The 27,140-nt window shown below is 35.2% G+C and overlaps 1 protein-coding gene across 17 annotated transcripts in view; it reads left to right on the top strand.

Moving 5' to 3' along the window:
- Mtf2 (metal response element binding transcription factor 2) overlaps positions 1 to 27,140 on the top strand; it is a 64,585-nt gene that overhangs the window by 17,256 nt on the left and 20,189 nt on the right. For 5 of the 17 annotated variants that reach the window (XM_005385023.2, XM_013514406.1, XM_013514405.1 and 2 more), the window contains 10 exons: positions 529 to 677; positions 7,741 to 7,792; positions 11,124 to 11,322; positions 11,605 to 11,686; positions 14,384 to 14,479; positions 14,816 to 14,916; positions 15,290 to 15,438; positions 19,242 to 19,337; positions 21,623 to 21,691; positions 22,605 to 22,728. In XM_005385023.2, the coding sequence (XP_005385080.1) occupies positions 7,743 to 7,792; positions 11,124 to 11,322; positions 11,605 to 11,686; positions 14,384 to 14,479; positions 14,816 to 14,916; positions 15,290 to 15,438; positions 19,242 to 19,337; positions 21,623 to 21,691; positions 22,605 to 22,728 (966 nt within the window). In that variant the 5' untranslated portion in view covers positions 529 to 677; positions 7,741 to 7,742. Of the gene's footprint in view, positions 1 to 528; positions 678 to 7,740; positions 7,793 to 11,123; positions 11,323 to 11,604; positions 11,687 to 13,366; positions 13,494 to 13,532; positions 14,175 to 14,383; positions 14,480 to 14,815; positions 14,917 to 15,289; positions 15,439 to 19,241; positions 19,338 to 21,622; positions 21,692 to 22,604; positions 22,729 to 27,140 lie in introns of those variants that run through there. The other 12 variants (XM_005385025.2, XM_013514407.1, XM_013514404.1 and 9 more) reach the window with 7 other exon arrangements.

Here is a 27,140-nt window from a genome sequence, read left to right as displayed (position 1 = left end):
AGGATTCTTCAAATTGGAAAGAAGGCAGCCAGTCTTAGGTTTCAGTTTAAGAGAATTTATTATTAAGAGAATTTATTATTCAGAATAAGAGAATTTACTGTCCTTAGCTTTGGTGTAGTGCCAAGCTTAGTTGCTTGCCTGCTGCCTCCTTGCACCTTGATCCTACTTGGGCCCTGCTTGGCCTCTGAATTTATCATATCTGAACGAAAGTTTCCTCCTGAAGTGGTACCCTTGTTAGGTTGCATTCTTCACAGGGTTTAACCCACATACAGTATTTACTGCTTTTCCCAGGGAATGGAGAAAATTGTGGGGAAGATGACAGCTTTGTGCTGTTTATGGTATGAAACCTATGGCACTTACGATTAGGATAGCAGTGGAATAGATTTGTTTTCCTTCTCTCTCTTAGCAGTACCCCTTTTTCCTCCCTGTAATTCCAGATTATTTGGCTTTGTGGGTTGGGTAAGTCAAGGAAAGTGCTCTAGTGGGAGTGTGAAGTAGGACTAGATTTTTCTTTCTTTTCTCCCTTAGCTGCAAAGTGGTACTGCGTGGGCTAACGAGTAGTGGCAAGGGTACTGGAGAAATGGTGTGGTGGATCTGTCATGGCTGATTGGGGTTACCAGCGAAGAGGAGGGAAATCGCAGCAGCACAGTAGAGGGATGAAAGTTCCTACTGGGGAGGTGAGTTCTATGTTGTGGTATGGCATTTGGCCTTTAGAAGGTTGCTTTTCATTAAATTACCAGTTACTGCTGGTATTTTATTGATTATTTATTGTACTCCTGCTATATCTGGGCACCATGCTAGGTACTGGGGAGGTTGCAGTAAACAAGAAAGGACAGTCTTCCTCTCAAGAATATGGACTGTTTACAAGGAGAGAATATATAGAGACAGGTAGGCAAATGGAGCACACAAATGGGAAGTTTAATGATGTAGGAACTGTAGCACGCCAAGACAGCAACTAACCTGAGCTTGGTGGGTATGCTTGAATCTGGAAAGTGGCCTTTAAGAAGGTCTAGCTGAATTTTTCTTACTCTAATGTTGGGCTCTTAGGAGAGGGATCTTGACTGCTTAGATTATTCACCATTGTATCCATAGAGCCTAGCATAGGCACTTTTTAAAAAAAACTTGGCTTTATTGAGATATAATTGGTATGTCATAATACAGTTCACCCATTTAAAGGGTATAATTTATGGCTCTTAGTATGTTCACCAAGTTGTGCCACTGTCACCACAATTAAACTTGTTAAAATGTTTTTATCAATTTTTTATTAGTATATTTTGCTATACATAGTAAATATATTCATCATTAGAGAATTAGTAAATTCATACACTATACTTACACATACATAAATATATGTGTGCATGCATGTGTATGTATGGGATCTTAATCCTTTTACTTCCTTTTCCCATCCTTTCAACTCTTTTTTTTTTTTTTTTTTTTTTTTGGTTTTTCTCCGGTACCAGGAACCGAACTCACGACCTTGCGCTTGCCACGCAGGCGCTTTTGCCGCTGAGCTAAATCCCCAGCCCCCATCCTTTCAACTCTTGATTCTCAAAGAACTCTTTGGTTCATTGACCTTTTGTATTGTTTTGGGGTTTTTCTTTTTGGTCTTGATTCATTAATTTCCTCTCTGTTACTCTGTCCCCTGTATTGTTTTATTGGAAATTGATGAATTGAGTCAAGTCATGGTAACATTGGAAGAACTGTACTAGTGTACTACGTTATCCCAAATCCATGGTCAGGTTACATCCAGTTTTCCCAGTTCCCAGTTGGATCCTCACTCTTATTTATCAATCACTGAAGTGCTCATTTGAATATATTTAAAATATGTCCTTATATGTAGATTCCTTTATGCAGACATGTTTTCATTTTGGTGAGTGATTTTGTTCTGCTTTTGTTTTTGTTTTTGATGGTGGGGATTGAACGAGATCCATGTGCATGTTAAACACATGTGCTACCACTGAACTGTATCCTTGGTGCTACTTTTGTTTTCGTCAGTGTGCTTAAATGATCTTTCTACAATGTTAAATGTATATTCTACCCCCCCGAAATCCTAACAGTGCACTACATATATTAAATTAAATTTCATGATTTTAGTAAAATTTTAAATTAAAAAAAATTTTTAGTAAAATTTTATAATTGTACTTTCATGTCTGATCCAGCTGGCATTCACTTTTTCTATATATTTAGAGTTAGGAGTGTGATCTTTTTACTCAAGCTAAATTTACTAAATATTTGTTTACACTTTATGCAGTAATTTTTTTCTGTACTTTTTGTTATTTTGTAATTTATCAATTTCCCTTAATGTAAATCTGTTTTTGAGATATTCAGTTGCATTAGTCCCATTGTTTGTTCCTTACCCATTCAGAAGCTTTTCTCTAGATTACATAAAGTTTCTGGGTTGTCAAGTCTTTCGGCAGGTGCTATGGTGCGGGCTTGTAATCCGAGTTATTTTGCCAGCTGAATAGAAGGATTGCAAGTTTAAGACTAGTTTAGGCCATTTAGTAATATTCTGTCTCAAAAAAAAAAGCTGGGAGGAGGAGAAAGTTTAGGATATAACTCGGTGGTAAAAGTTGACTAATCTGGTATTCTTGGACCTTTAGCTTTTCATGTTAATTTTATAATATTTTTGGCTTCCTAAAAAGTCTTGCTGAAATTTTAATTGGAATATCACTAAACCTGTTCACTAAAAGGATATCTTCCAAATGTAATGAAATTTGGCTTGTATTTAGCTTGTAATTCTGTTTGGGAGAAGTGGCCATTTGAGGAAGTGAGGGGATTCTAGACATTCTTAACATCCTTTAAAAAGAAAAGGTGGGACCTAGAAGTTTAAAATGAATCTTGAGAAGATCAGGGAGTGCCTTATATGATACAATAGCAGAGGGACATAAGAAAAAGTCGGTGGGGCATCTCCCATATTTTTATTTTCATTTTTTAAAAATTTTATTTTATTTTTTTGTCTTTTTGAGACGAGGTCTCGCTATGCAGTTCACGCTGGCCTTGAGCTCACTTTGTAGCCCAGGCTGGTCTCAAACTCGCAATGATCCTCCTGCCTCAGCCTCCCAAGTGCTGGGATTAGAGGCGTGCGCCACCATGCCTCACCATGCCTGGCTTTGTAATTTTTTTTAATTTAAATTTTCTGCAGTCCTAATCAGAGAGGTGGCCTAAATCTGAGATGAGGGGACATTCAAGATACAGCCTTGTTGTGAGCTCAAGGCCAGCCTGAATTGCATAGTGAGACTCTGTCTTTAATTAAAAAAAAAAAAAGATACAACCTTGTGACTGTTGACTGGCATCAACTGTACTTAGAAGATACATTAACAACCAGTCAAAAAGTCTGTTTGTCCTGGTACTTAATAGTGTATGAGCTGTACTTGCAACATGTATATTAAAGGTTTGTTTATACTGTAAAAGATGCTTTTGAAAATTATGAAAAGATTAACATTTCAATAAAAGTGGACAGAGAACATCAGTTACAGTTTTTAGAAGATAAAATTGTTTCAGAGCAGTTTGATAATAATAGAAATTGTATGTGTGTGTGTATTGGCCAATAGAAAAAGAATGATAGGGCCGGAGATACAGCTCAGTGGGACAGCACCTGCCTGGCAAACTCTAGGTCGAGTTTGGTTCCCTTTGTCAAAAAAAGAAAAAGAATGATAATACTTTGTGAAGAAGGTGTGTGCCCTCAAGTGCCACCCTGGTAGTGTCAGTGAGAGTGTTGTATATAGGTGCCTTTTGGGAGTATAATTTGATAATATCTATGACATTATAAGATAAATGTAATAAGAGGCTATATAAATCTGAGTAATAAGTACTTGATGGTCTGTTATACTTGTTTTGTCTATTTTTGTATACTGTAATATTCCATAATAAAAAGGAAAAAATACATATTCCTTGCTACAGAACTTACTTATTTTATATTGTAGTTGGAAATGTAAAAGAATGACTTTTGCTTGTGATGGTAAAACAGTGGAAACATTCAGAATATTCCTCATCTAGGTTAATTGTTAGAAGGTAGTTTAGCTGGTAATGAAAAGAAGGAGGGGGCGGTAGCCTTCTGCCCTTGAGCTGCATCTCTGGCTCTTACATGTTTTTAGTGAGACAGCAGTCTTGCTAAGTTGTCTGGGCTGGCTTGAAATTTGTAATCCTCCAGCCTTGATCTCCGAAGTAGCTGAGAATACAGGCCTGTAACACCATTTCTGGCCTAAAAAATTTTTATAGCCCTTATTTTAAACTTACACCGATGGAAATTATGTTGTCCAAGATATGATATGTGATCAAAATATACATTGAGCTGGGGGTGGTGGCTCACACCTGTAATCCCTGTACTTGGGTGGCTGAGGTGGGAGGATTGCTGTGAGTTTGAGGCCTGCCTGGGCTACAAAGTGAGTTCAAGGCCAGCCTGAGCTGCATAGTGAAACCCTGTCTCAATAAGGCAACCCCCCGCCAAACAAAAAAACCCAAAATATACAGGGAATGTTTAAATTTTTGAAAATTTATTACAGTAAAAGACATAGTGCCATTAATCCCACTTGCTTTGACCACTTAGTCTGTTCTTGCCACATTTTGAAGTAGTTCTGGAAACCTTTTGTGAGTGTCTTTACGAGAATGTTATAGAAAATATGGTGATACTGCTGCTTTGTTCCATCCAGTGAAAAGGTAAGCTTATAAAAACGCTACAGTGTGTCCTTATCCATCTGTTCACTGGATATGGCACTGTGCATATCTTCTGACTATTCGTCAAGGTGAAAATGACCATGAAAGGCATACATTTGAATGGATTCAGTACCTCTAGGCAGCCATGACAGTATGTCTAGATAGTGAAAAAGGACTTCCAGAACTGCTTTAGAAAATGGCAAGAATGATGGGGCATATTCGAAGTGAGGGGGGGATATTTTGAGTTGGATTAATGGCAATGTATCTTTTACTGTAATACCTTTTGAAAAAAGTAAACATTCACCGTATTTTTAGATCATATCATGTATATTTTGTGAGAAAAATTATAGAAAACAGTACATAAATAATGTTCCACTTTTGGTTAAAAGATACAAATTATATCTGTCGATATATGTAAGATAAACATAAGAAAAAGCAGGATTTAAAAAGCTTCTTTTGTGTGGCAAGATAACACAGGAAATTTTTACCTTTTTTTGATTTTTTTTTTTTGGTCTTTTTGGGACAGGGTCTCACTATGGATTTCAGGCTGGCCTTGAGCTCACTTTGTAGCCAGGCTGGTCTCGAACTCTCAGTGATCCTCCTGCCTCAGCCTCCCGAGTGCTGGGATTACAGGCGTGGGCTACCACTCTGGGCATAAATTTTAAAATTAGAAAATTGCCTCCTAGTAAAGGTCACATTTTAGAAAGGAGGGAAGTAGTCAATGATAATGGGAAAATTGAAAGATTTAAATAGTTGGGGATATGAACAAAGGTGTGTATCTTAGAAAGGTTTGAATTATGCTTTCGGTCATTTACCTTTTTCTTGTTTCATTTTCTGTAAGATTTCTTTGAGTAGAAAAATTTTAAAAGAAGATAATGCTTTTGTAAATGATGTATTAATGTCTTTTTATGTGATGATCTTTATATTTGTTTGGGTAAAAGATTGGTATGTATCTGCCTTAGATATGAATCAGTCTGTTTACTTAGAGTAGAACTGAGATTATTTGTGTATATAGTTCTTGTGAAAAAAAAAAAAAAACCTTAAATGTAGATTTTTCTTGACTTGAATTTTATAAATTCATAACTACTGTCTTTATATACCATACCCTGTGTAGAACATTGTGTGTAAGCTGTAACAGACATCTCTGTTTTTAGTGGAGGTTGGGGGTGAGTATGTTGCTGTGGATTGAAGAAAAGTTGGGAAGATTGTAGGATTAGAGACAGTAAGTTATATGACGTTTCTCCAGAGGTTTGGCCCTGAAAGGAGGGAAGCAGGAGAAAATGGTGGGAAGAGAGCATAAAGTATTAAGAGAATTTTGTTTCCCCTTTCTCTTAATTTTTTCAAGTTTTTCAGCATAGTTGAATGCCATAGTTGAAGATATCAGGAGAAAAAAGATTTATTATTGGGGCTGGGGATTTAGCTCAGTGGCACAGTGCCTGCCTGGCGAGCGCAAGGTCGTGAGTTCAATTCCTGGTACCAGAAAAAAACCCAAAACACCAAAAAAAAGAAAAAAGATTTATTTAATGCTAGTTCTGGTTTTATATTGTCTGACCTTTGTCAAGTTATTTTGTCTGCAAGTTATAGTTTCTGGATATAAAAAGGTAACTATAAAATTTTCATATCCAAAAATGTCTCCTCCATAGCACTACTCTTGAATATTAAATTACCTCTGTATGTGTCAAGCCTGGCCCAAAAAATGATGTGTGAATGAATATGCAAATCCTTAGTGTAGGGCCAGGCATATAGTAATCTTAACTCTTCAGAGGTTTGGCTGTGAATAGGAATAAAAGAAGATGGTAGACTGAGGCATAAAGAGTTAAGGCTTTTATTGGGTCAGAGCTCCCTCTGAAACACAAAACGTCAGAAATACTGGGAGAAGCAGGGTAGAAATGGGAGTGGTGGCAAACCTATAACACACATGCTGCAGTGGGCTTTTTGTATCGTTAGAAGCTCTAATGATACAATTAGAGCTCTAATGATGACATCACTGCATTAGGGGAATAAAAATGCTTGATATGATACAAGGACAAGTACTGTGTAATGTGAGTGGTACAGTGGAGAGTAAGACAAGAATAGGAAAATAACAATAAAATGGAGATCTTGCTATCATGAGAAAGGGACACATTAGATGAAGTAGTAGCAGAGCATGTGAAACTGTCTGAGAATATTTGCAATTTTTATTTATTTATTTTTGTATACTTTGCCCCAGAATTGGAAGCATCTAGGTCCTAGCAGAATACCCCTGGTATCTGTTGTCATTTCTCACTCAAGTTGACTTTTGCTGTTGAGGCATGGTTAATTATTTTAACTGAAGGGGTATAAAATCAATCATTTTTTAAAAAGCTTTTTAAAAAGTTACTTGTCAGTAGAGTCATTTTCACACTGATTTGAAGGTGTGAAATTGTTTGTGTCTAGAGAAAGCTTCTTAGCCTGGCCTTAAAATATCCCTGTTGATGGAATTATTTGTGGTTCATCTTTCATTTTTTAGAATTCTCTAGCATTCATCGTGTCAAACATTTAACTTTTCTAATCAGTGCTAAAGTGCCCTTTTCTCATAGCTGACTGTAACAGTAATAAAGGACAATATATATTTTGTTTAGAACAGTAATTCTCAGAATCTGATCAGTGGACCCCATTGGGACTTCTGTAAGATTAAATAATAGTAAGTTACTTTGTTTTGTTTGCTTGTTTTTTTGAGATGAGAATCTTGCTATGTTGCTCAGTTTTTAACTCTTGGGCTCAATCTATCATCTTACCTCAGCCTACTTGAATAGCTAAGACTGCAGCACATTCAGGAGGGTTTTTTGTTTGTTTCCTTTTTTGCCTTGTTGACATTTGTATTCATGTTGCAGAAACAGGGTTGGGTAAAATTGCTTTGTGCTTTAGCATCAATCATAGCAGTGGCATCAGTCTCCTATGATGAGGTGTAATTGAAATATTTGGTGAATATTTACATTTTTAAAAAAATTATAGTCAAAGACACATGACCATTATTTACCCTCAAAACCATCCCTCTTCAGATATACCCATGATTCTTGCCATGTTCTGAAGCAGTTCTGAAAGTCTTCTTTTGTGTGTTTTTACAAGGTATGATCAAAAATATGGTGAATGCTGCTGCTCAGTGCTGCCCAATGGAAAGGTAGGCTCCTGAAAACATTACACTATGTCCTTACTGATCTTATTCACTGGTTCTGGCACTGTTTAACTTCTAGCTCTTTTCTACAGTCAAAATGGCCACGAAAAATAAACATTTTGAATCCGTTCAGGACATTTAGGCAGCCATAACAGCACAACTAAAGACACTCATGAAAGAGGACTTCAGAAAGTGACAAGAATGATGGGATAAGCTGGGCGTGGTGATGCACGCCTGTAGTCCCAGCACTTGGGAGGCTGAGATAGGTGGATCCTTGGGAGTTCAAGACCAGCCTGGGCTACAAAGTGAGCCCAAGGCCAGCCTGATAGTGAGACCCTGTCTCAAAAAGACAAAAGACAAAAAAAAACCCCAAAAACCCCAAAAACCAGAATGATGGGATAAGTGTGTTTGAAGTGAGGGTGAGATTTTTGAGAGGGGATTAATGGCAGTGTATCTTTTATTATAATAAATAAAAATTTAAGCTGGGCATGGTGACATGCCTGTAATCCCATCACTCAGAAGCCTGGGGCAGGAGGATCACCATGAGTGCAAGGCCAGTCTGAGGGACAAAGTAAGTTCGAGGCCAGCCTGAACTGCATAGTGAAACCCTGTCTCAAAAAGCTTAAAAAAAAAAAAATTATTTGCTGCATTTTTCAACCACACCCTCAATTTTTCACTGTTACATACTCTCATAGTAGCAAATATAAAATAAACACATACACAAAATCTTTTTGCTTATGACTATTCTTTTTCTATTGCTGATTTAATTTTATTTTTATTTTAAAGAGAATAAAAAATAACAAAATAATAAAACATTAGAAATGATACAGAATTTCGAAAAACAAGATAGGAATTCAACAATGGTTGTTACATTGCTTATTGTTCTCTTCAAAGTACTTGTTCAGAGTAGCAGATAAAAGCATGTAAAGTTGGTCAAAAAAATTTAAGCATTAACTGTTCCTTTCAACAAAACAATAGAAATTAGTAGAACAGTTATCTTAGCTATCTATCTTGTATGTATCGTTAAAGAAAGGGAAAAATATCTGTCTTATTTATCTATCTGTCTGTCTGTTTGTCTATATTTTCCCCTTTCTTTAACAATTCTTGATGACATAGCAAAAACTATTAAATCTGGACCTGCATTGAGACTTTTAATATGTGTGGTGAAACAGAGTATTGTAGGATATTTGTGCCATTGTTGGAATTACCACTATTTTTACTTGAAACAGTGAATCCCTTATAGATACTACACGTGCTTTCTTGATGTGACAGACTCCCATACTTAGCCTTTTATTTAAGCATTTTTGGTTTTCTTCATTGCAATAGGTTTATATATCATTTCTTTAATACAGTTTTGCCCCTACCCATCTCCTTTATGCCATTCTTGTCAAATATACTACATCTCTATGTATTGTAGGCCTCATAGTACGATTATATACTTTGTATATTTTCTTTGGAGGAAATGTACACTTATACACCTTTATAATTAGTTACCTTGAATGCTTGTGTTGTGCATATGTGTGGGTGTTTGAATTTCCTTCTGCATTTAGTTACTTTTTTTTTTTTTTTTTTTCTTCCGGTACTGGGAATCGAACTCATGACCTTGTGCTCAGTGGGCAGGCACTGTGCTTCTGAGCTAAATTCTCAGCCCCTGCATTTAGTTACTTTAACTTTATGAATTTTAGTAATAATCCCAGTGCTCCAGAGGCTGAGGCAGGAGGATCGTTGTGAGTTCGAGACCAGCCTGGGCTACAAAGTGAGCTCAAGGCCAGCCTGAACTGTATACCAAGACCCTGTCTCAAAAAAAAAAAAAAAAAAAAGAATTTTAGGAATTGGGCATAGTGCTAAATTACTATAATCTCAAGAATTTGGGAGGCTGAGAGAGGAGCATTCCAAGCGCAAGTCCAGCCTGGGTAGTTTAGAATGACCCTTTCCCCTGAAAAGAGGGTAGGTTGAGTTGGGGATGTAGCTCAGTTCTAGTGCTTATATCGTGGTTTCTCTGATAAAAAGTACAGTTTTTATTTGAGAATATCTATTTCAGTTTTGAAAGATAGTTTTGCAAGCTATGAGATTCTTGGTTGGCTGGTTTTTCTTTTTACACTTTGGCTTTGTTATCCCACTGTTTTTTTCCTGTCATTGTTTCTGATGAGCAGTCATCTGTTGATCTTAAGATTCCCTTATGTAAGTAATTTTTCTGTTGATGCTTTTAAGATTTTATTTTTGTCTTACAATATTTTTACTATAGTGCGATTTAGTGTAGATCTCTTTGTACTTATTGTACCTGAAGTTTGCTGAACATCTTAGATATATAGATGAATGTTTGCAGTAACTTACGGAAGGCCTTTGTTGTTACTTCTTTGGGTACATTTAAAATACATTTCTTGCCCGGCATGGTGGTGCATGCCTGTAATCTCAGCATTAGGGAGGCCGAGGAAGGAGGATCATTATGAGTATGAGACCAGCAGTGAGCTCAAGGCCAGCCTGAATATATATATAAACTTCCCCTCCTCTGAAACACTGTCTTTTTTACCTTTAAGAAAATTGGTGGTGGTATGTTATGCTCTTTATGGAATGGTATGATATGAGCCATAATTTTTCAGTATATAATTTTGAGAGTTTTTGTTTTCCTTAAAAAGTAAATGCTCAGGGGCCAGAGGTTTAGCTCAGCAGCACAGTGCCTGCCCGGCAAGCGCAAGGTCGTGAGTTTGATCCCCTGTACTGGGAAAAAAAAAAAAGTAAATGCTCTCATAATACACTTTACATTTGAATGTATTTTGTGAAATTGGTGGATCTTGATTTTTTAAAAACTCTCGGTTTTCATATTTGAAGAATTGTGATATTCACCCCAAGATAAAAGAGGCTGGAGTTCAGTATCCTCTTTTATCCTCTATACAGTGACTCACTGTAGAGGAGCCCTGACTGGTCTTCTAAAGAATGAATATACTGCTCCAGGTCCCCCCTGCCCCTTTAATGTGTCTTAACTGTGTATGGCATAGTCAAGAGATTAAGGCTTAATTCACTTTTAGTTTTTATCTAAACCCAGTCATGAGATTCAAGTTACAATGGAGGCCTGCCTATTTCAACTTCTAAATGTTGTTTGATGACAGCTGCCCAAGTATGTTATGCTGGTGTGGTTGCTTAGGGTAGGCAATGGATAAATACTGAGAATTGCTACAATTTTATTTTAATCTTATTTAGAGAATATTTGTTATTTGAGGTACTTGTTGTATTTCCCACAATTAAGGTTTTTAACAACTTAACTTTTTGGAATATGTTACAATGAAATTTATTTACTTCATTAGTAAGTATTATATTTGGTCTTCTATTGCCTAAACAGAGACTCTACAGGGGCAGGTAATTCACTGGTCCACAAGCGGTCTCCTTTACGTCGAAACCAAAAGACGCCAACATCCTTGACCAAGCTGTCTTTACAGGATGGACAAAAAGCCAAAAAGCCAGCATGTAAATTTGAAGAGGGTCAGGATGTCCTAGCTAGATGGTCAGATGGCTTGTTTTATCTTGGAACTATCAAAAAGGCAAGTTATTTTAATAAAATACATTTCTGCTGTTTTTTTGTACTAAACTTTAAATCTTAAATTTAATTTCATATTTAAAATTTTAGCCGGGCGTGGTGGCACATGCCTGTAATCCCAGCACTGGGGAGGCTGAGGCAGGAGGATTGTTGCGAGTTTGAGGCCTGCCTTGGCTACAAAGTGAGCTCAAGTTCAGCCTAAACTGCATGGCGAGACCCTATGTCAAAAATAAAAAATAAAATAAAATTTTAAGAAATCACCATAATATATTCATTTGTATTGCAGATAAACATATTGAAACAGAGCTGCTTCATCATATTTGAAGACAGTTCTAAATCCTGGGTTCTCTGGAAGGACATTCAAACAGGCAGGTGCTAGTATCTCTATTGAACATGATTTATAGTGAAATTCGATTTTCTTTAACTTGACATTTTCTGATACTGTCTTTTGAATACATTGCATTGTAATAACTCAGGTTTGCATTTGAGAAACAGTTGAAAAATTACACTGCATACAAAATTATTTCTTTTTCTTTATTTTGTAAACATGAGTCTGTCTGTTGTGGGACTGAGACATGTGATATATTTCTGTTCCTTTTCATTCACTGTGTGTCCCTTTGAGCTTTTTAAAAAAAATCTTCTGTAAGATCTTGCAGGTTTAATATAGGTTTGTTTGTTTTGTCCTTCTCTCATTCTTTCCCTCCCTCTTTCCTATCTTTTTTAAAAGTGGCAGAAAAGAAAACTATTTTATGTAGAGTTAGAAAGTTGTGAAAGTGAGGAGTCCTATCCAACAAGTGCCTCAAGTAGTATATCAGGCGAGTCATGATAGATATAGATGTGTGTTGTTTTTTTTTTTTTTTTTTTTTGGTTTTTCTCTGGTACCAGGAATCGAACTCACGACCTTGCGCTTGCCAGGCAGGCGCTTTTGCCGCTGAGCTAAATCCCCAGGCCCTAGATGTGTGTTAATACATTAATTTTACTTAGTAAGGTACTTTTAGGTTCACATATGGAATAATACAACCATACTAGTAGTCAAAAAACATGGCAGCATCATAACAAGGAGATACATACCGTGTTAAGATAATTACATAAATTTAAAAGGGTTTGTAACACTTAATGCTATTTTTGTTTTTGTGAAATGATATACAGTACTCCTGTGCCTGTAATCCCAGCACTTGGGAGGCTGAGGCAGGAGGATCATTGCAAGTTTGAGACCAGCCTGGGCTATAAAGTGAGCTCAGGGCCAGCCTGAGCTCAAGAGCGAGACCCTGTCTCAAAAAGACACACACACACACATACAAAAAAGATACACAGTACTTCTATATTACTCTTGGTACTGTAAATTTCTGTTTGAGTTATTACTTTTGTAGTTGCATTAAATGCCTAAAAATATTTATACTCTTTAATATTTCTAATAAACCCAGTTCTAGTAGTTTATTCATAAATCATTTTTAAAAACTACACAAATGTTTTTACTGTAGGTTTATCTTAACAGGAAAATTGATATTTCTAAGATGAAAGGGCCAAGACTTTTTACTCAGATGGGTTTTGTAGTAAGGGAGACTAGAGGCCCACTAAGCTATACAGGAAGATTCTTGTAAACTTGTTGATTAAAACAGATGTACTTGGACTTCACAGGTAAATATACTTCTCAGGTCCTTAGAATTGTTTGTTGATGTGAATACATATTGTTTAAGGGATCAGTACCCCCTTTTTCTGAAGAACTGCCTTTCTCCTCACTGGTCTACATGGTTTAGGGGGAGACACCTATCCCAGGCTAGTCAGTTATTCCATTTCCATAGAACTATAGATTTGGACTCATAGGTCCTAGGTTCAGTCTGGTTATTCTAATTGGAACCATAAATCCCAGAAGCCAAGAAAGGCCCCACCCAAACAAGTGCGTGTGGGACCAAGTATAGTGAAGAGAGTTAATATGTTTTTGAGACTAAAACAAAAATACAGAGGACAGATAAAACAACAGTTAGTAACCTATATACCCCAAAATAGAGGTGTAATGAAGTAAATTTGGTTCTTTCCACTAGATGGAATATTATGCAGCTTTAGAAGTTATAATTTTGAAAACTGTGTGAAATACTTTTGATAGAAGAAATATTACATAGTGTTGATGAAAGGAAGCATCTCGTGGTGGAGAGACATGGATTCTGGCACATCTGGGTTTGAATTTTAACCTTGATATTTTCTAATTGAGGGTCCTTTGATTAGTTACTTTATCTGTCTGGGCCTCTGTTCTTCTCTATGGATGTTATTTATCTAATACATTGTAGGGTTAAACAATGTGTCAAGAGCCTAACATAATGCCTGGCCCATGGCACAAAATTGTAAATATTTATTAGTGTTTATAAATAAAGTGAATGTTTTGACTGTACTGAAATAGGAAAATAAAATACTGAAAATAAAAGTTGTGTTAGGGTGATAAAATCCTAGTCTTAAGTTTTTTATATTTGTAGACTAAAAACTGTTTAAAGAAAAAATGATTTCTCTTAAAAATAGAATTAATAAATTGAACCCTCAGTTTTTGTTGCAGTGCGATTCTTGAAGGGTACCTGTACACCATATTTCTAGATTTCAGAGATGAAATAATAATACTCTGCAGCTAGAGAGATAAGTGATGATTTACATATCTTTCTTGCCTTTTTCCTTTAGTCTTCTGATATTAGACATGCAGGATGAATGAAAGCATACATATGTGTAGCTATATATTATGTAGGGTAGCTCTAGTGTTCACAAAACTTCCTTTATCCCCTAGTCTGACTTCTGAGTCATGAGAAATAAGAGATGCTTCCTGAGTACAATTCAAGTTATGCCTGATATGAGAAAGCAGATTAAGTTATGAATGTAAGTCAGATATCTTAAGTTAAAGGTGTAAAGAACAGAGGGAACAGAGAGAGATGGGGAGAGAGCATTTTGTGTACAGTACTTTGCCTCTTTGAGGCATTATGATCTAGTTGACAAATACTCTATGGGCTATCCACCAAGTCATAACGTAGTTTTGCTTTTTATGGAGTTCTTTATGACTTTTTAAGCATGTGTTTTAAATATTTCAGGAGCCACTGGAAGTGGGGAAATGGTCTGTACAATATGTCAAGAAGAATATTCAGAAGCTCCCAATGAAATGGTTATATGTGATAAATGTGGCCAAGGTAAACAGTGATTTTTTTTTTTTTTTTTTCCCGGTACTGGGAATCCAACTCATGACCTCATGCTTGCCAGGCAGGTGCTGTGCTGCTGAGCTAAATCCCCAGCCCCTTTTTTTTAAGTTTTGTGGAAAAATTTTGTTATATACTGAATTGACCCTGTTGAAGATTAATGACTAAAAATCATTTACATTGGTAATTTGAAACTTTTATCTTGAAATTTTTCATCAATTATAAATATTTTAATGAAGGAAACTAGTACTAGCATGCCTTCTTGAAATTGTGTTTTGCAATATTTATTAATAAAATAGAATTTGCTTTATGCTTTTTTTTGATATTAAGGGTATCATCAGTTGTGTCATACACCTCACATTGATTCCAGTGTGATTGATTCAGATGAAAAATGGCTCTGTCGACAGTGTGTTTTTGCAACAACAACAAAGGTATCTTTTAAGTGTTTTAGGCTAAAGCCCTAAGTAGAGTTTGAAAGGCACTGTCAATTTAATGATTGTGTACATTGGAAGTTCATTTGAATGAAATAAATACTCTGTACTGGTTAGAAAGAATTGCTACTTATTGTTTGAGGGATGATACTTAAGTGACTTGTACTTATTTTTCCCTTATGGCAGTGGCATGGGAATTGGGGCACAATGTGAAGGAAGACAACAAAATAAATAGAGACTTTTAGACAGTTTGTGATGTGATAGAAATTTAGAGTACAGTTTTTTTCAGAAGTGCCAGACATTTTTAAATTATAGAATTGTATTTAAAATTTTATCAATCACTTTTAAAATAATTTTTCTCTGTAATATATAGAGGGGTGGTGCACTTAAGAAAGGACCAAATGCCAAAGCATTGCAAGTCATGAAGCAGACATTACCCTATAGTGTGGCAGATCTTGAATGGGATGCAGGCCATAAAACCAATGTCCAGCAGTGTTACTGCTATTGTGGAGGCCCTGGAGAGTAAGTAAATACAGTTATTGAATGCTATATTAGTAATTTTTGTTTGTTTTTCCTACTGATCATGTTATAGGAGTGATAGTAAGTTATACATAAAAGGGTTAGTAAGAAGCGTAGGGTAGAAAATATAATACTGTTTCACACACAAAAATACTTATCTAGGTTTTGCTTATATCCATATGTTAAACAATTTTACAAGATTGGTTATTCTGGTTTTGTTGTTTTCTTGTTTTTTGTCTTTTGAGAAGGGTTTTGCTACACAGTTCAGGCTGGCCTTGAGCTCACTTTGTAGCCCAGGCTGGTCTTGAACTCACAGTGATCTTCCTGCCTCAGCCTCTTGAATGCTGGGATTACAGGCATTTGCCACCATACCCGGTTGGTTATTCTGGAAATTTAAAATAAATTGTAAATATTTGTGTACCTTACAAAACAGTTGTACAGATGGGACACATTTACTGCAGATGTTCCATTGCATGTCATATTTAATGTGATTGACCATTTAGAAATTGGTACATTTAATATTGCTATTTGAATGAAAGAGTACTAGACAGATTTTGGTTAAACTGCAGAATCAAGGTAGGACATTTTCATAGACTGTTTAAAAAGAGTATAATTTAACTGTTCTCCTGTACATATTCCATTTCTTGTGAATATATACAAATTGTTTTCAGAAGAAACTGTTGAACAGTTTTTCTAAGTTTTTAACTGAAAAACATTCAGCTACTAGAGGTCTGTAATAGGAATCATATCTCTATTTTTTTTTTTTTTTCCTTTTTTTTCTGGTACTGGGTATCGAACTTACGACCTTATGCTTACCAGGCAGGCGCTGTGCCACTGAGCTAAATCCCCAGCCCACAGGAATCATATCTCTACATGAGGCTTGGTAACCACAAGACTTCATAACCAGGATATTTAAATCAGGATATTTGAAATTAGTTGTATATACAAGCAAGTGCTAGAGGGTATGCATGTTTTATGTGTTTTGTTTTTTCATTAGTACTCCCTAGAAGCACCAGTTATCATTATTAACTAGTAAAATCAGAAAAGGAGATCATTTAAGTTGACCATTCTGGTAAATAGTATATGCATACTTAAGGATATATCATTTTATTAATCTTTATCATTAAATGTTTGCTAAATCAATAAGCCACAGTTCTTATTACGAATATGCAGAAATGTAATTATAAGTTCTGACTGCTGGTATTAATTCTGCATTTGAAACTAAACACATACATCTTTATGTGTAATAGATAGCAACTTATAAAATATTTTAATCCAGCAATTTTATTTCCTATTTCTATGACCCATGTAGCAATGATGTTTCTTTTTTGCAGACTAAAATCTCCCATCACTAGTGAATATTCTTTATAACATGATTTCCTTGTTTTTATTTCTTTCTAATGATATATGGTATCATGATTGGAAAAATGTAATGTTTCCAGAAATAGTCTCTAAAGAATATAAAGACCTAAGGAGCTGTTAGAGTACAGTAGTAGGCATTATGCTTCTAATGCTGTGTAAAGAAATCCGTAGTTGTTTAGCCTGTCATAATCTTTGGGTTCATGTTGGGTTTGTAGGTGGACAAGTAATAACTTTAGTTCTTTGGTGTTTTTCAGTTATTATTTTTTATTAATATATATTTGCTGTACATAATGATTTTATTCCCTGTGGGGGGTTGGTACATATACATAATACATCTAAATTCTTTTTTTATCCCCTTCCCCTTTCCGCTCATTTCCCTCCATCTACTGGTCCCCTCCCCATTTGTGAAAGATTTATCTTCCCATTTTGTATTAATTTTCTTCTTTATTTATATTGAGGGGTTCTAATAAGCTAATATTAAGCCAGTTTGTACCATATGTACTTGTAGTTTTTTTTTTAACATTGAGAGGATAGCTTCATGTTTAACCCTATTGAAATTACCAGTTGCTTTTGTCTTCCTTATTAGACTCTGTAGACAAGGCTGCTCTGTAGGAGAATACTGGAACATACACATTGTTTGATGGTGAAAGCACATATATAAATAAATGAATTTTTAGTTCCTCATTCTAACTCATCTCGGATCTTATGGGAAGCTAACATCTTTTAGCCCTTTTTCAGGCTTTGGTCACTTGCAAATTAAAAAATATTCTTTCTAGTTTTAAAAAAATCACTTATTTATAAAGAGAACAAAAAAAATTTAAAGGGGGATAGAGGGAAAGGAAAAAGAATTGAGATGTATTATGCACATGTACCAATTCTCCACAATGAATGTAATTATTATGTACTGCAGACATATACTAATGAAAAGATATATCCTATTAATTATATAGAATTTCCGAAAAAGAGACACCATCAACAGGCTTAGAAATTAATCTTTCCTCTTTTAATCCCAGTATTTTATTTAAAGCATTGAAAATAGGTAGAAGTAATTATAAACATGAGGCAGATCTTTCATTTTTTATAAACTGCAAGGCTAGGAACTGTGTCTGATACTGTTAACGTTATAGCTTCAGCATGTAGCAGAGTATTTGGAAAGTAGTATTCAAAGTCATCTGATAAATGACTGTCCTGATCTACTAGAGGGCTTTTTGATCATGTGGAAACGTTTAGCCTGAAATGATAAATATGAATAAAATCATAATGTTAAAACAAATAAAACGTGTCCTGCCTTTGCTTATATGTGCTTGCAATTACTGTGTTGGAAGAAAAGATAATATTTGAAAATAATGTCCTTTATTTATAAAAAAGGAAAAGATACCATGTCAAAACTGTGTACTAATTGAAAAGAGAGGTCTTTCTTTGATGAAGGTGTAGTTTCAGCAGCCTTAGCCATCTAAAACAGATCTGTAGACCTGTATAATGAAACAGCTAAACCTGACACAGAGCAAGATCTTTATACTTGATAGTCTTAGATTAGATTTCTTTTTTTTTCTTTTCTTTTTTGTCTTTTTGAGTCGGTCTCCCTATTCAGTTCAGGCTGGCCTTGAGCTTAGTTTATATAGCCCAGGCTGGTCTTAATTCACAATGATCCTCCTGCCTCAGCCTAATGGGTGCTGGGATTACAGGCCTGTGCCACCACGCCCGGCTTTAGATTAGATTTCTAAATATGTTAACCAAGTTTATAAATTACAACACTTCTTTTTATTTTACTAGACTAGATTGATAGCAACACAGTAAAGATAGAATTAAATGTTCATAATCTGAAAGCTGCCTAAGGCTGTGTGGCATTTAGAGCAAATGGTTTAACCTCATAGTCTTACCTCTCCTAGGGTGTAGAAAATTGACTTGAAAAAATTCCAGGCTTATAGCAGCATGTGGTGCTGTATACCTCTACCCCTAGCTTCGCAGTAGGCTGAGATAGGAAGATAGTTTTAGTCCAGGAGTTCAGTGCCAGCCTGGGAAACACAGTGAGGCCTGCATTGCACAGGGGGAGTGGAGAAGAGAGCTAGGTATGGGGAACAACCTGGTGGAGTATGTACTTAGGCTGCGCAAGGTCCTTGATTTGATCTCTAGTACTACCAAGGGGAAAAAGAAAATTGCTGTCTTGTGCTCTGAGAGAGGTTCTTTACTAGTGTAGGAGCCAGGAATTTTTGATTAGAAATAGATATATATTTCAAGAGCTTATAAGTCCTTATGAATAAAAGAGGACATATGAAATGGCCAATATTAGAAACCTTTTTGAGAATGAAAAAATGCACACTAAATATAGTAGAAATGTAATATTGTAGTGGGAACCGTATTCTGGACAACACCACTTTGTTTAAAAAAATAAACCTTTTTAAATCGTTAGAAGTAGTATTTTAATCTTAACTTTTCTCTTATAGCTGGTATTTAAAGATGCTACAGTGCTGCAAATGTAAGCAGTGGTTTCATGAAGCTTGTGTGCAATGCCTTCAAAAGCCAATGCTATTTGGAGATAGGTAAGAACGCATTTGAACTTTACTGATTATTTTTGTGGCTTTTAAATTGTAATCATTCACAGTTTCAGATTTCTAAAAATAGTTTTAACAGTAATTTATAAAGGAGTCATTTCAGAGGGAAAATATTGAAAGTATATTTAAAACACATAATTTTTGTCCTTTTTGTACTATTCCAAAAAGCCCTTCCCCTTACTTCCCAGAAGCTGTTAAGTACTGTTGGTGAGTACAGTTACTTCTGTTGCCTCACAGTGGTCAAAACTATTCTCTTTGGCGCTTCCCTTTAAAGAATTTTAAAAGGATCGTACAAGGAGTGACCAACAAATATAGCAAATTCTATATTTTTAAAAGCAGGTAGTATTAGGAAATGACATACTGGTATTACTTCCTCTCAGAATTTTCCCTCATGGTTTGAACACACTTATTCCATCCTTGCCACTTTCTGAAGCACTTCTGGAAGTTGTCTGGAAGCATATTTCCAAGGTGTGGTAAAACATAAGGTGAATGCTGCTACCAAGTGCCATCCAGTGAAAAGGCAGGCTTGGAAAAACTGGTATATCTTCATTTACTTTATTCATTGGATGTGGCACTGTGTGACTTCTGATGGATTCACAAAGTCAAAATGACTACGAAAGGCAATCAGTTTGAATTGATTTAGAACGTCAAGGTAGCCATGATGTTGCTACTAAAGACATTTATTGTCTTAGTTCCTTTCTTGTTGCTGGGACAAAATTCTGGACACCACAAGTTTAAGGAGGAGAGGTTTATTTTAGCTCAGTTTGTAGAGGTTTCAGTCCATATCGGCTGACTTTAAGGCAAGGCAGCCTGGCAGGTGGGCATGGCAGAGGAGAAGCAGTTCATGGCATGGCAGGCAAGAAGCAGCAGATCTTCTGCTTTTCTTTTTTATTCCATCCAGGCTACAAGCCTTTTTGGATGGTGCCACCCATACTCAGGGTGGGCTTTCCCTCTTCAGTAAGTCCATCTCCCACAGCCAATCAATGGACTGAACCAGTACTACATACCCATGATCCATTCACTTCCAAAAGCCCCACCCATGATGATGTGGGCTTTGGAGGGACATGTGGATATAAGCCATAACAATCATAAAAAAGGACTTCCAGAATAGCTTCATAAAGTGACGAGAATGAGGGTATAAATGTGTTTGAAGCAAGGGAGAACTTTTTGGGAAGGGGACTAATGAATGGCATTGTGTCCCTATTATAATAAATTTAAAAAATTTAAGCACATAGCATAATTTTAGATTATACTTTGAATGACAATGATTTAGAAAAGGCCACAGGACCTTTTTCTTTTCTTTTCTTTTCTTTTCTTTTCTTTTCTTTTCTTTTCTTTTCTTTTCTTTTCTTTTCTTTTTAAAACAGAATTTAGATACAAAGACTTTATAGCCAGGTGTGGTGGTACATGCTACTCAGGTTTACGCAGAAAGATTGTAGGTTTGAGGCCAGCTAGGGCAACTTAGTGAGACTCTGCATCAAAATAAAAAGGGTTGGGAATGTATAGCTTAGTGGTAGAGTACTTGCCTGTCACACACAATACCTTGGGTTTAATCCCCAGTGATAGGGAGAAGAAACCATTCTAAAATCGATCTGTTTTCTATATTAAGATTATCTGGAATAGCAGTGGGCTCTAGAAAGAAAAAAATTAAAGATGGAGCATACATTTGGCCTTAAAAAACCTGGATTTTCCAGGCGTGGTGGCACACACCTGTAATCCCAGCACTCGGGAGGCTGAGGCAGGAGGATCATTGCAAGGTAGAGACCAGCCTGGGCTACAAAGTGAGCTCAAGGCTAGCCTGGACTGCACAGCGAGACCCTGTCTCAAAAAGACAAAACAAAACAAAAACCTGGGTTTGAGTCTTAAGTATTATTATCTTTTTTTTGAAGCGTTACCTTCTCTCCTTTGGACTTTTCTTAGCAGGTTATAATGAGAATTCAGTGAAACAATATATATGATGTAAGCATCATAATTCTTTGCACACACAAACCATTAGTAGACTACGGATACATACGAGTCTATGTGCACTTTAAAGGCCTCTAATGGTTAAATATTGTCCTTTTCCCCCCTAGATGTGAGCTATTTCTTTATTTGTTGTTAGAAAAGAAATTCCTTACATTGCATACAGTGTCATAATTAAAATTATATTTTACTTTGAGTATCAGTTCTTACATCAACTGTAGGATCTTCATTTGCTGACTATTCACTGTAATTGTTAAGAAATTCATGTATGTGCTTGATTACCCATGTGAAACTTTTCTTTTTGTTCTCAGATTTTATACATTTATTTGCTCTGTCTGCAGTTCTGGACCAGAATACCTCAAACGTCTACCATTACAGTGGTAAGCGTGAACATTTCTTTTTTTTTTTTTTTTTTTTGGTACCCAGAATTGAACTTGGGATCCTGCACTTGCCAGGCAGGTGCATGTGCCGCTGAACTATATCCCTGGCCCCAACATTTCTGTTAAGGGAAAAAATAGCCATATTCTTAAACCTATGAAGTGAAACCTTAATGCACATATTGACTTTGCTTAAATAAAATCTGATTGTTTTTTAAGCCTAGTTTTATTTCTTTTATTTATCCTCAAGCCTGTGCTACCTTCACCAGTGATTGTCCACTCTTACTGATTAATAAGCTATTCATTATTGAATGGCATAAATGTAGTTTTCAGACATTTTTTAGATCTTACAATTCTTGTGTTTCTAGTTCTTTTGTGTCTTTAGGATATCATCCAGTAGAAAAAGACATAGATTAAATATGACAGCTTCAGTTTCAGTGTAGTTGATTGTTATGTGTGGGAATTGTGATGACTTAATAACTGGAGATTCACAAGATACAGCATTCACAAAATTTTGTTTTGTTTCACATATTTTAGGATCAGATTTGTTGTAATTCATGAATCAGATAAAATAAAGCTTGGTAAAGTATGCTTTGTTCTGTAGTATATATGTAGTTGTAAAAACACAACAATCCTGAATTTAAATTACTTTCTCTTGACATGTCAAATCCTCTTGTGTACATTTTCAATTTATAGTTACTATTCAGCTTAAGTAAGTATTCAATGTTTTCCAGTTTTTCCATGTACAGTGATATGTTATATTGTAAATATGACTTAGGATATTGACCCTCTAGTCATCTTAGCATTTCACTTTGAACTTTTAGTTGTTGGTTTTATAAAGAAAGTGTGTGATTTCTTAAAAATAACCAAACCAAACACATTGTTCTCATGTATTTTGATTATTTTTTAATTTCAGGGTAGATATAGCACACCTATGCCTTTACAACCTAAGTGTTATTCACAAGAAGAAATATTTTGATTCTGAACTTGAGCTTATGACATATATTAATGAAAACTGGGATAGATTGCACCCTGGAGAGGTAGGTATTTAGAGCTCACCTCATTAGCTAGTCGATGACCTTTTAGTTTTTGTAGAACAACAACTAAGACACAGGTATAAATCACACAGCTAAGGTAGAATTTTATTTTTAGTTCTGAGGAGAAATATCTTTGATAATTATATCAGAACCAACTCTGTCATTCTCCTGTATTTGTTGCCTATTGTCTGGAAAACTAGATGGAGGAAGTAAAACACTACATTCTTCTATATTCTGAAGTGAAAGTCATGGAGTTAGTGGGAGAAATCATTTGTGTTGAATGTCTTACTTGTGGTTTGACTTCCTTTTAAGTTTTGTATCAACTTAGAGGTATAATCAACATTCTTTGTATATATTGGTACTTTGTATATGTTGATACTTTGTATATATTGATATATTTGATATATATTGATACTGTGTATATTGATATATCCTAGAGATAGATATATCCCTTATCTATCTCTGACTCCCAGAAATGGTGGCATCCAATATTAGGATTAGAATAATGAGTTATAGAGTGAAGCTAGCTGAGTTAAGAGTTTACCCTTTTATTCTAATGTCATATTTTGCTTATTTGTGAAGTATAACCAGTTATGCTCATTTTTCAAACTATCTTTTTTTAATAAAAAGGAATATAAAAATAATACATGTCCATTGAAAAAGATTTTGAAACTAAGTACAAAGAGGAAAAAAACTCAGTATAGTTACCTTATTTTTAGTATTTATTTAGAATTATTAAAATACAGATGGTTAACTACTCTTATGTGAAAATTTAAAAATAAATTTGATATTATTAGGTGTTTGCATTTTGGTTATGCATTACTTTTTGAGGCAGAGACTGTGCAAACGGAGTTGACATTTTGGAAGAATTTCTGCATTTGAATTTTTGGTTTTGATAGAGGTTTATAAAATTTATATTATGTAGGAAATCAAGGGCTAGGGATGTAGTTCAGTGGTAGATACAAGGTACTGGATTCAATCTACAGCACCACAAAAACCAACCAACCAGACAAAAAATAGTGTATCAGGAGCATTTGAGGATTTTTTTTTTTTTTTTAGGTTGTAATTATGGGCTTGAGTGAGAATATAATGTACATTTATTTAGTTGGTAGATCAGTTGCATAAAATAAAAACTTACAGGATACAGTACTCAAGTATTACATCTGGAATATTTTGAAATTTGATATAAGATGTTCTGAGTATTAGATATTGAACTGCAATACTAATTCTTATTTTTTTTTGTTAAATGTCTCTTTTACATGAAGTTTGAGAGACGGTAGATAACTTAAGATGGGTACATTTTTTGTCCTTTTTTTGTGTGTCTTTTTGATTTTTTTACAAACCACACCCCGGTACTGAGAATTGAGCTCATGACTTCACTCTTGCCAGGCAGGTGCTGTGCCTCTGAGCTAAATCCCCAGCCCTTGATGGTGAACTAATTTTTTTTGTTTGTTTGTTTTTTTCCGAGATTTGTGGTCCTTCTGCTTCTGCCTCCTGTTTTTTTTTTTTTTCCTTGTTTGTTTGTTTTTGTTTTTTTTTGTTACCAGGAATCGAACTCAGGACATTGGGCTTGCCAGGTAGGTGCTTGTGCCACTGAGCTACATCCCTGGCCTTTTTTGTGTCTTTTTGAGACAGGGTCTTGCTATGCATTACAGGCTGGCCTTGGGCTCACTTTGTAGCCCAGGCTGGCCTCGAACTTGCAATGATCCTCCTGCCTCAGTCTTCTGAGTGTTGGGATTACAGGCATGCTCCACCATGCCCGGCCTAAGATGGATACATTTTAGTAAGAAAAATCAGGGGTAAAGTTCTAGTATTATCTATAGTGTTACGGTCATCTTAATGTTTAATGCTGTGTAATGCATTTGTTTTAAAATTAATAGCGAGATTCTTCCAGGACTTTATATGCAGATACATTTTATGTTTCACATGATGAAATTCTGCAATAGCTACTTGATTTCGATAGTGGGTACACATATAAAAACAAATGGTGGGGCTGGGGATTTAGCTCAGCGGCAAAGCGCCTGCCTGGCAAGCGCAAGGTCATGAGTTCGGTTCCCGGTACCGGAGAAAAACCAAAAAAAAAAAAAAAAAACCAAAATAAAAACAAATGGTATTTATTTTAAATGCTATCGTTTTTTACAAAAATGTAAACATTAATGTTTTGTTTTTATGAGTGAAAATATAAGAAAGCAAAATTTGTAATCTTTAGTTTATGAATGTCAGGTATCGCTTCTTGAACTGAACTTCTGATATGTTGTAGTAGAAAAAATTTACTTTAGCAAATACGTATTTTTATGATTTACACTTATAAAATTAATGTTTTAGAAATAAGAAAAAGTGGGGCTTGGAATGAAGATTAGGTTAGATGCAGATTAGAGCACTTGGCTAGCATGTATGGGACCCTAGGTTGCATCGTTAAAACAAAGCAAACAGAAAGGAAGAAAAGGGAAAATTGGAACAATTAAATTTTACTTTATACAAGTGTTTACATTTAGTGATTTATAGTAGGTTCTCAATTTTGTTTCTCAATTAAAATAGGAAAAGAATTCAGGTTTCTTAGATTAGTTATTTCTTTTGCAGACTAGTTACTGACAGATTGAGTTCAGGTTTTTATTCTGTTATTCATCTTTTACATCATTATATGGTAATTATACCTAGATCTTAAGATAGGACTTTAATAATAAAGACAGAAAATTTATTCCCATCTGTGGTGTGTGTTCAGTCTTTTTCATTTCGTTTACTTTTAAATACGAAATAAAGACATAAAAATAATGAATATCCTTGCATGATTTGATTAGTAAATTTTTGGTTAATAGGACTTGAATTGCAAAATTGAACTTTGTTCCTAAACTGATGTTACCAAAATGTTTCGTTTTATTTTTCCTATAATATGCTTCTAAACACTGTAATATGTAGGAAATAGTATATAATAAATATACTAATACATACATACACACATATGGCTGGGGATATAGCTCTACGGCACAATTGCCTGGCAAATGCAAGTTTGAGTTCTAGTTTTGGTACCAGGACAAAACATACACACATATAAACACAGACGTTCCTTGTTTAATGATCCATTTAACGTTTCTGCAACTAGGTCATTAAATGAATTGGTTGCTAAATAAGAACTGTATATAATATGTATATTTTTCAAAAAAAGAAATGAAAAGACACTGCAACTTCACGACTTCACTTTTCTTTGCATAACTCAGATGCGGTGCTGTAATGTTAACAGAGCATAAAACTACAGTAATGTACTATACAGTGCAGTCAGCAAAAATTACAGAACCATGTAAATAAAGTATATTATACAAAAATAGAGACTCTATAAACCGGATGTATAGAACTCTACCCAAGAAAGATGAATAAGTTTGAATAGTCTTTAAACAGGTCATTAAACAAGGAATGTTAATATATACATACATAAAGACACCCATACTCATAAATGTTTTGGCTTGGTTTTTTGAGACAGGATGTTGCTGTATGTAGTTCAGGTTGGCCTTGAACTCACTATGTAATTGAGGTTGGCCTTGAACTTGAAGCTATCCTCCTGCCTCAGCCTCCCAAATATGTGTTGGGATTACAGGTGTGTGCCACCACGCCTGGGTTTGTTTATATTTTGTGACTGAGTACCTTAGAGTACTTGAGTTATTTTGAACATCAATTCTTACTGTACATAACGTAGATTATGTTATATAAGCATTTAGTCTAGAAATTATTTTCAAATGTGGAATTTCCTCCCTTCTTGCTAAAATGAAAGAAAAATAAATCTTGTGATAAGTGAATGTAAGAAATTGATCTAGGCATGGTGGCACATGCTATAATCCTAGCACTTGGGAGGCTAAGGTAGGAGGGTCGCCATGAGTTCTAGCCCAGGCTGGACTACACAGTGAGATCCTGCCTCAAAAAACCAAAAATGAAAAAAAAAAAATGTTGAGGAAAAATTTATTTAAAAAGGTAATTAATTGATTGAGGGTTACTTATTTTTTGGCAGTGGTTCTAATTAAACCTGTGGTGCCTTACAACTGAGCTATATCCCCAGTCCTTTTTTATTTTGTGTCAGTGTCTTGCTGTGAATTCCCCACGTTTGCCTTGAACTTTCAGACCTCCCAAGTAGCTGAGGTTATAGGTGTGTGCCAATGTCCTTGGTGATTGACATTATTTTTAATGGCATTTTGCTTAGGAAAATGTATACCTAGCCATAGAGAAGCATTTAGTTCATATTTACCATTCATTCCTGATCTTTGAATTGAAAGCTTGTATATAATTTTATATAGCTAAAACTTTAATAGTATTTGTAGGCTTTTTGGAAGCCAGTAAACATATTTACTTCTCTTTCTTGGTATAATTTTATATTGAATCAATGATATTCTATTTAGCTTCTTGTGATTTTTTTTTTTTTTTTTTTTTTT

Source organism: Chinchilla lanigera, unplaced genomic scaffold (genome assembly GCF_000276665.1).
Source record: "Chinchilla lanigera isolate Chin_1 unplaced genomic scaffold, ChiLan1.0 scaffold00022, whole genome shotgun sequence".
NCBI classification, from domain to species: domain Eukaryota; kingdom Metazoa; phylum Chordata; class Mammalia; order Rodentia; family Chinchillidae; genus Chinchilla; species Chinchilla lanigera.
The sequence above is the reverse complement of the archived record's forward strand: the minus strand, read 5'-3'. Positions and strand labels throughout refer to the sequence as shown.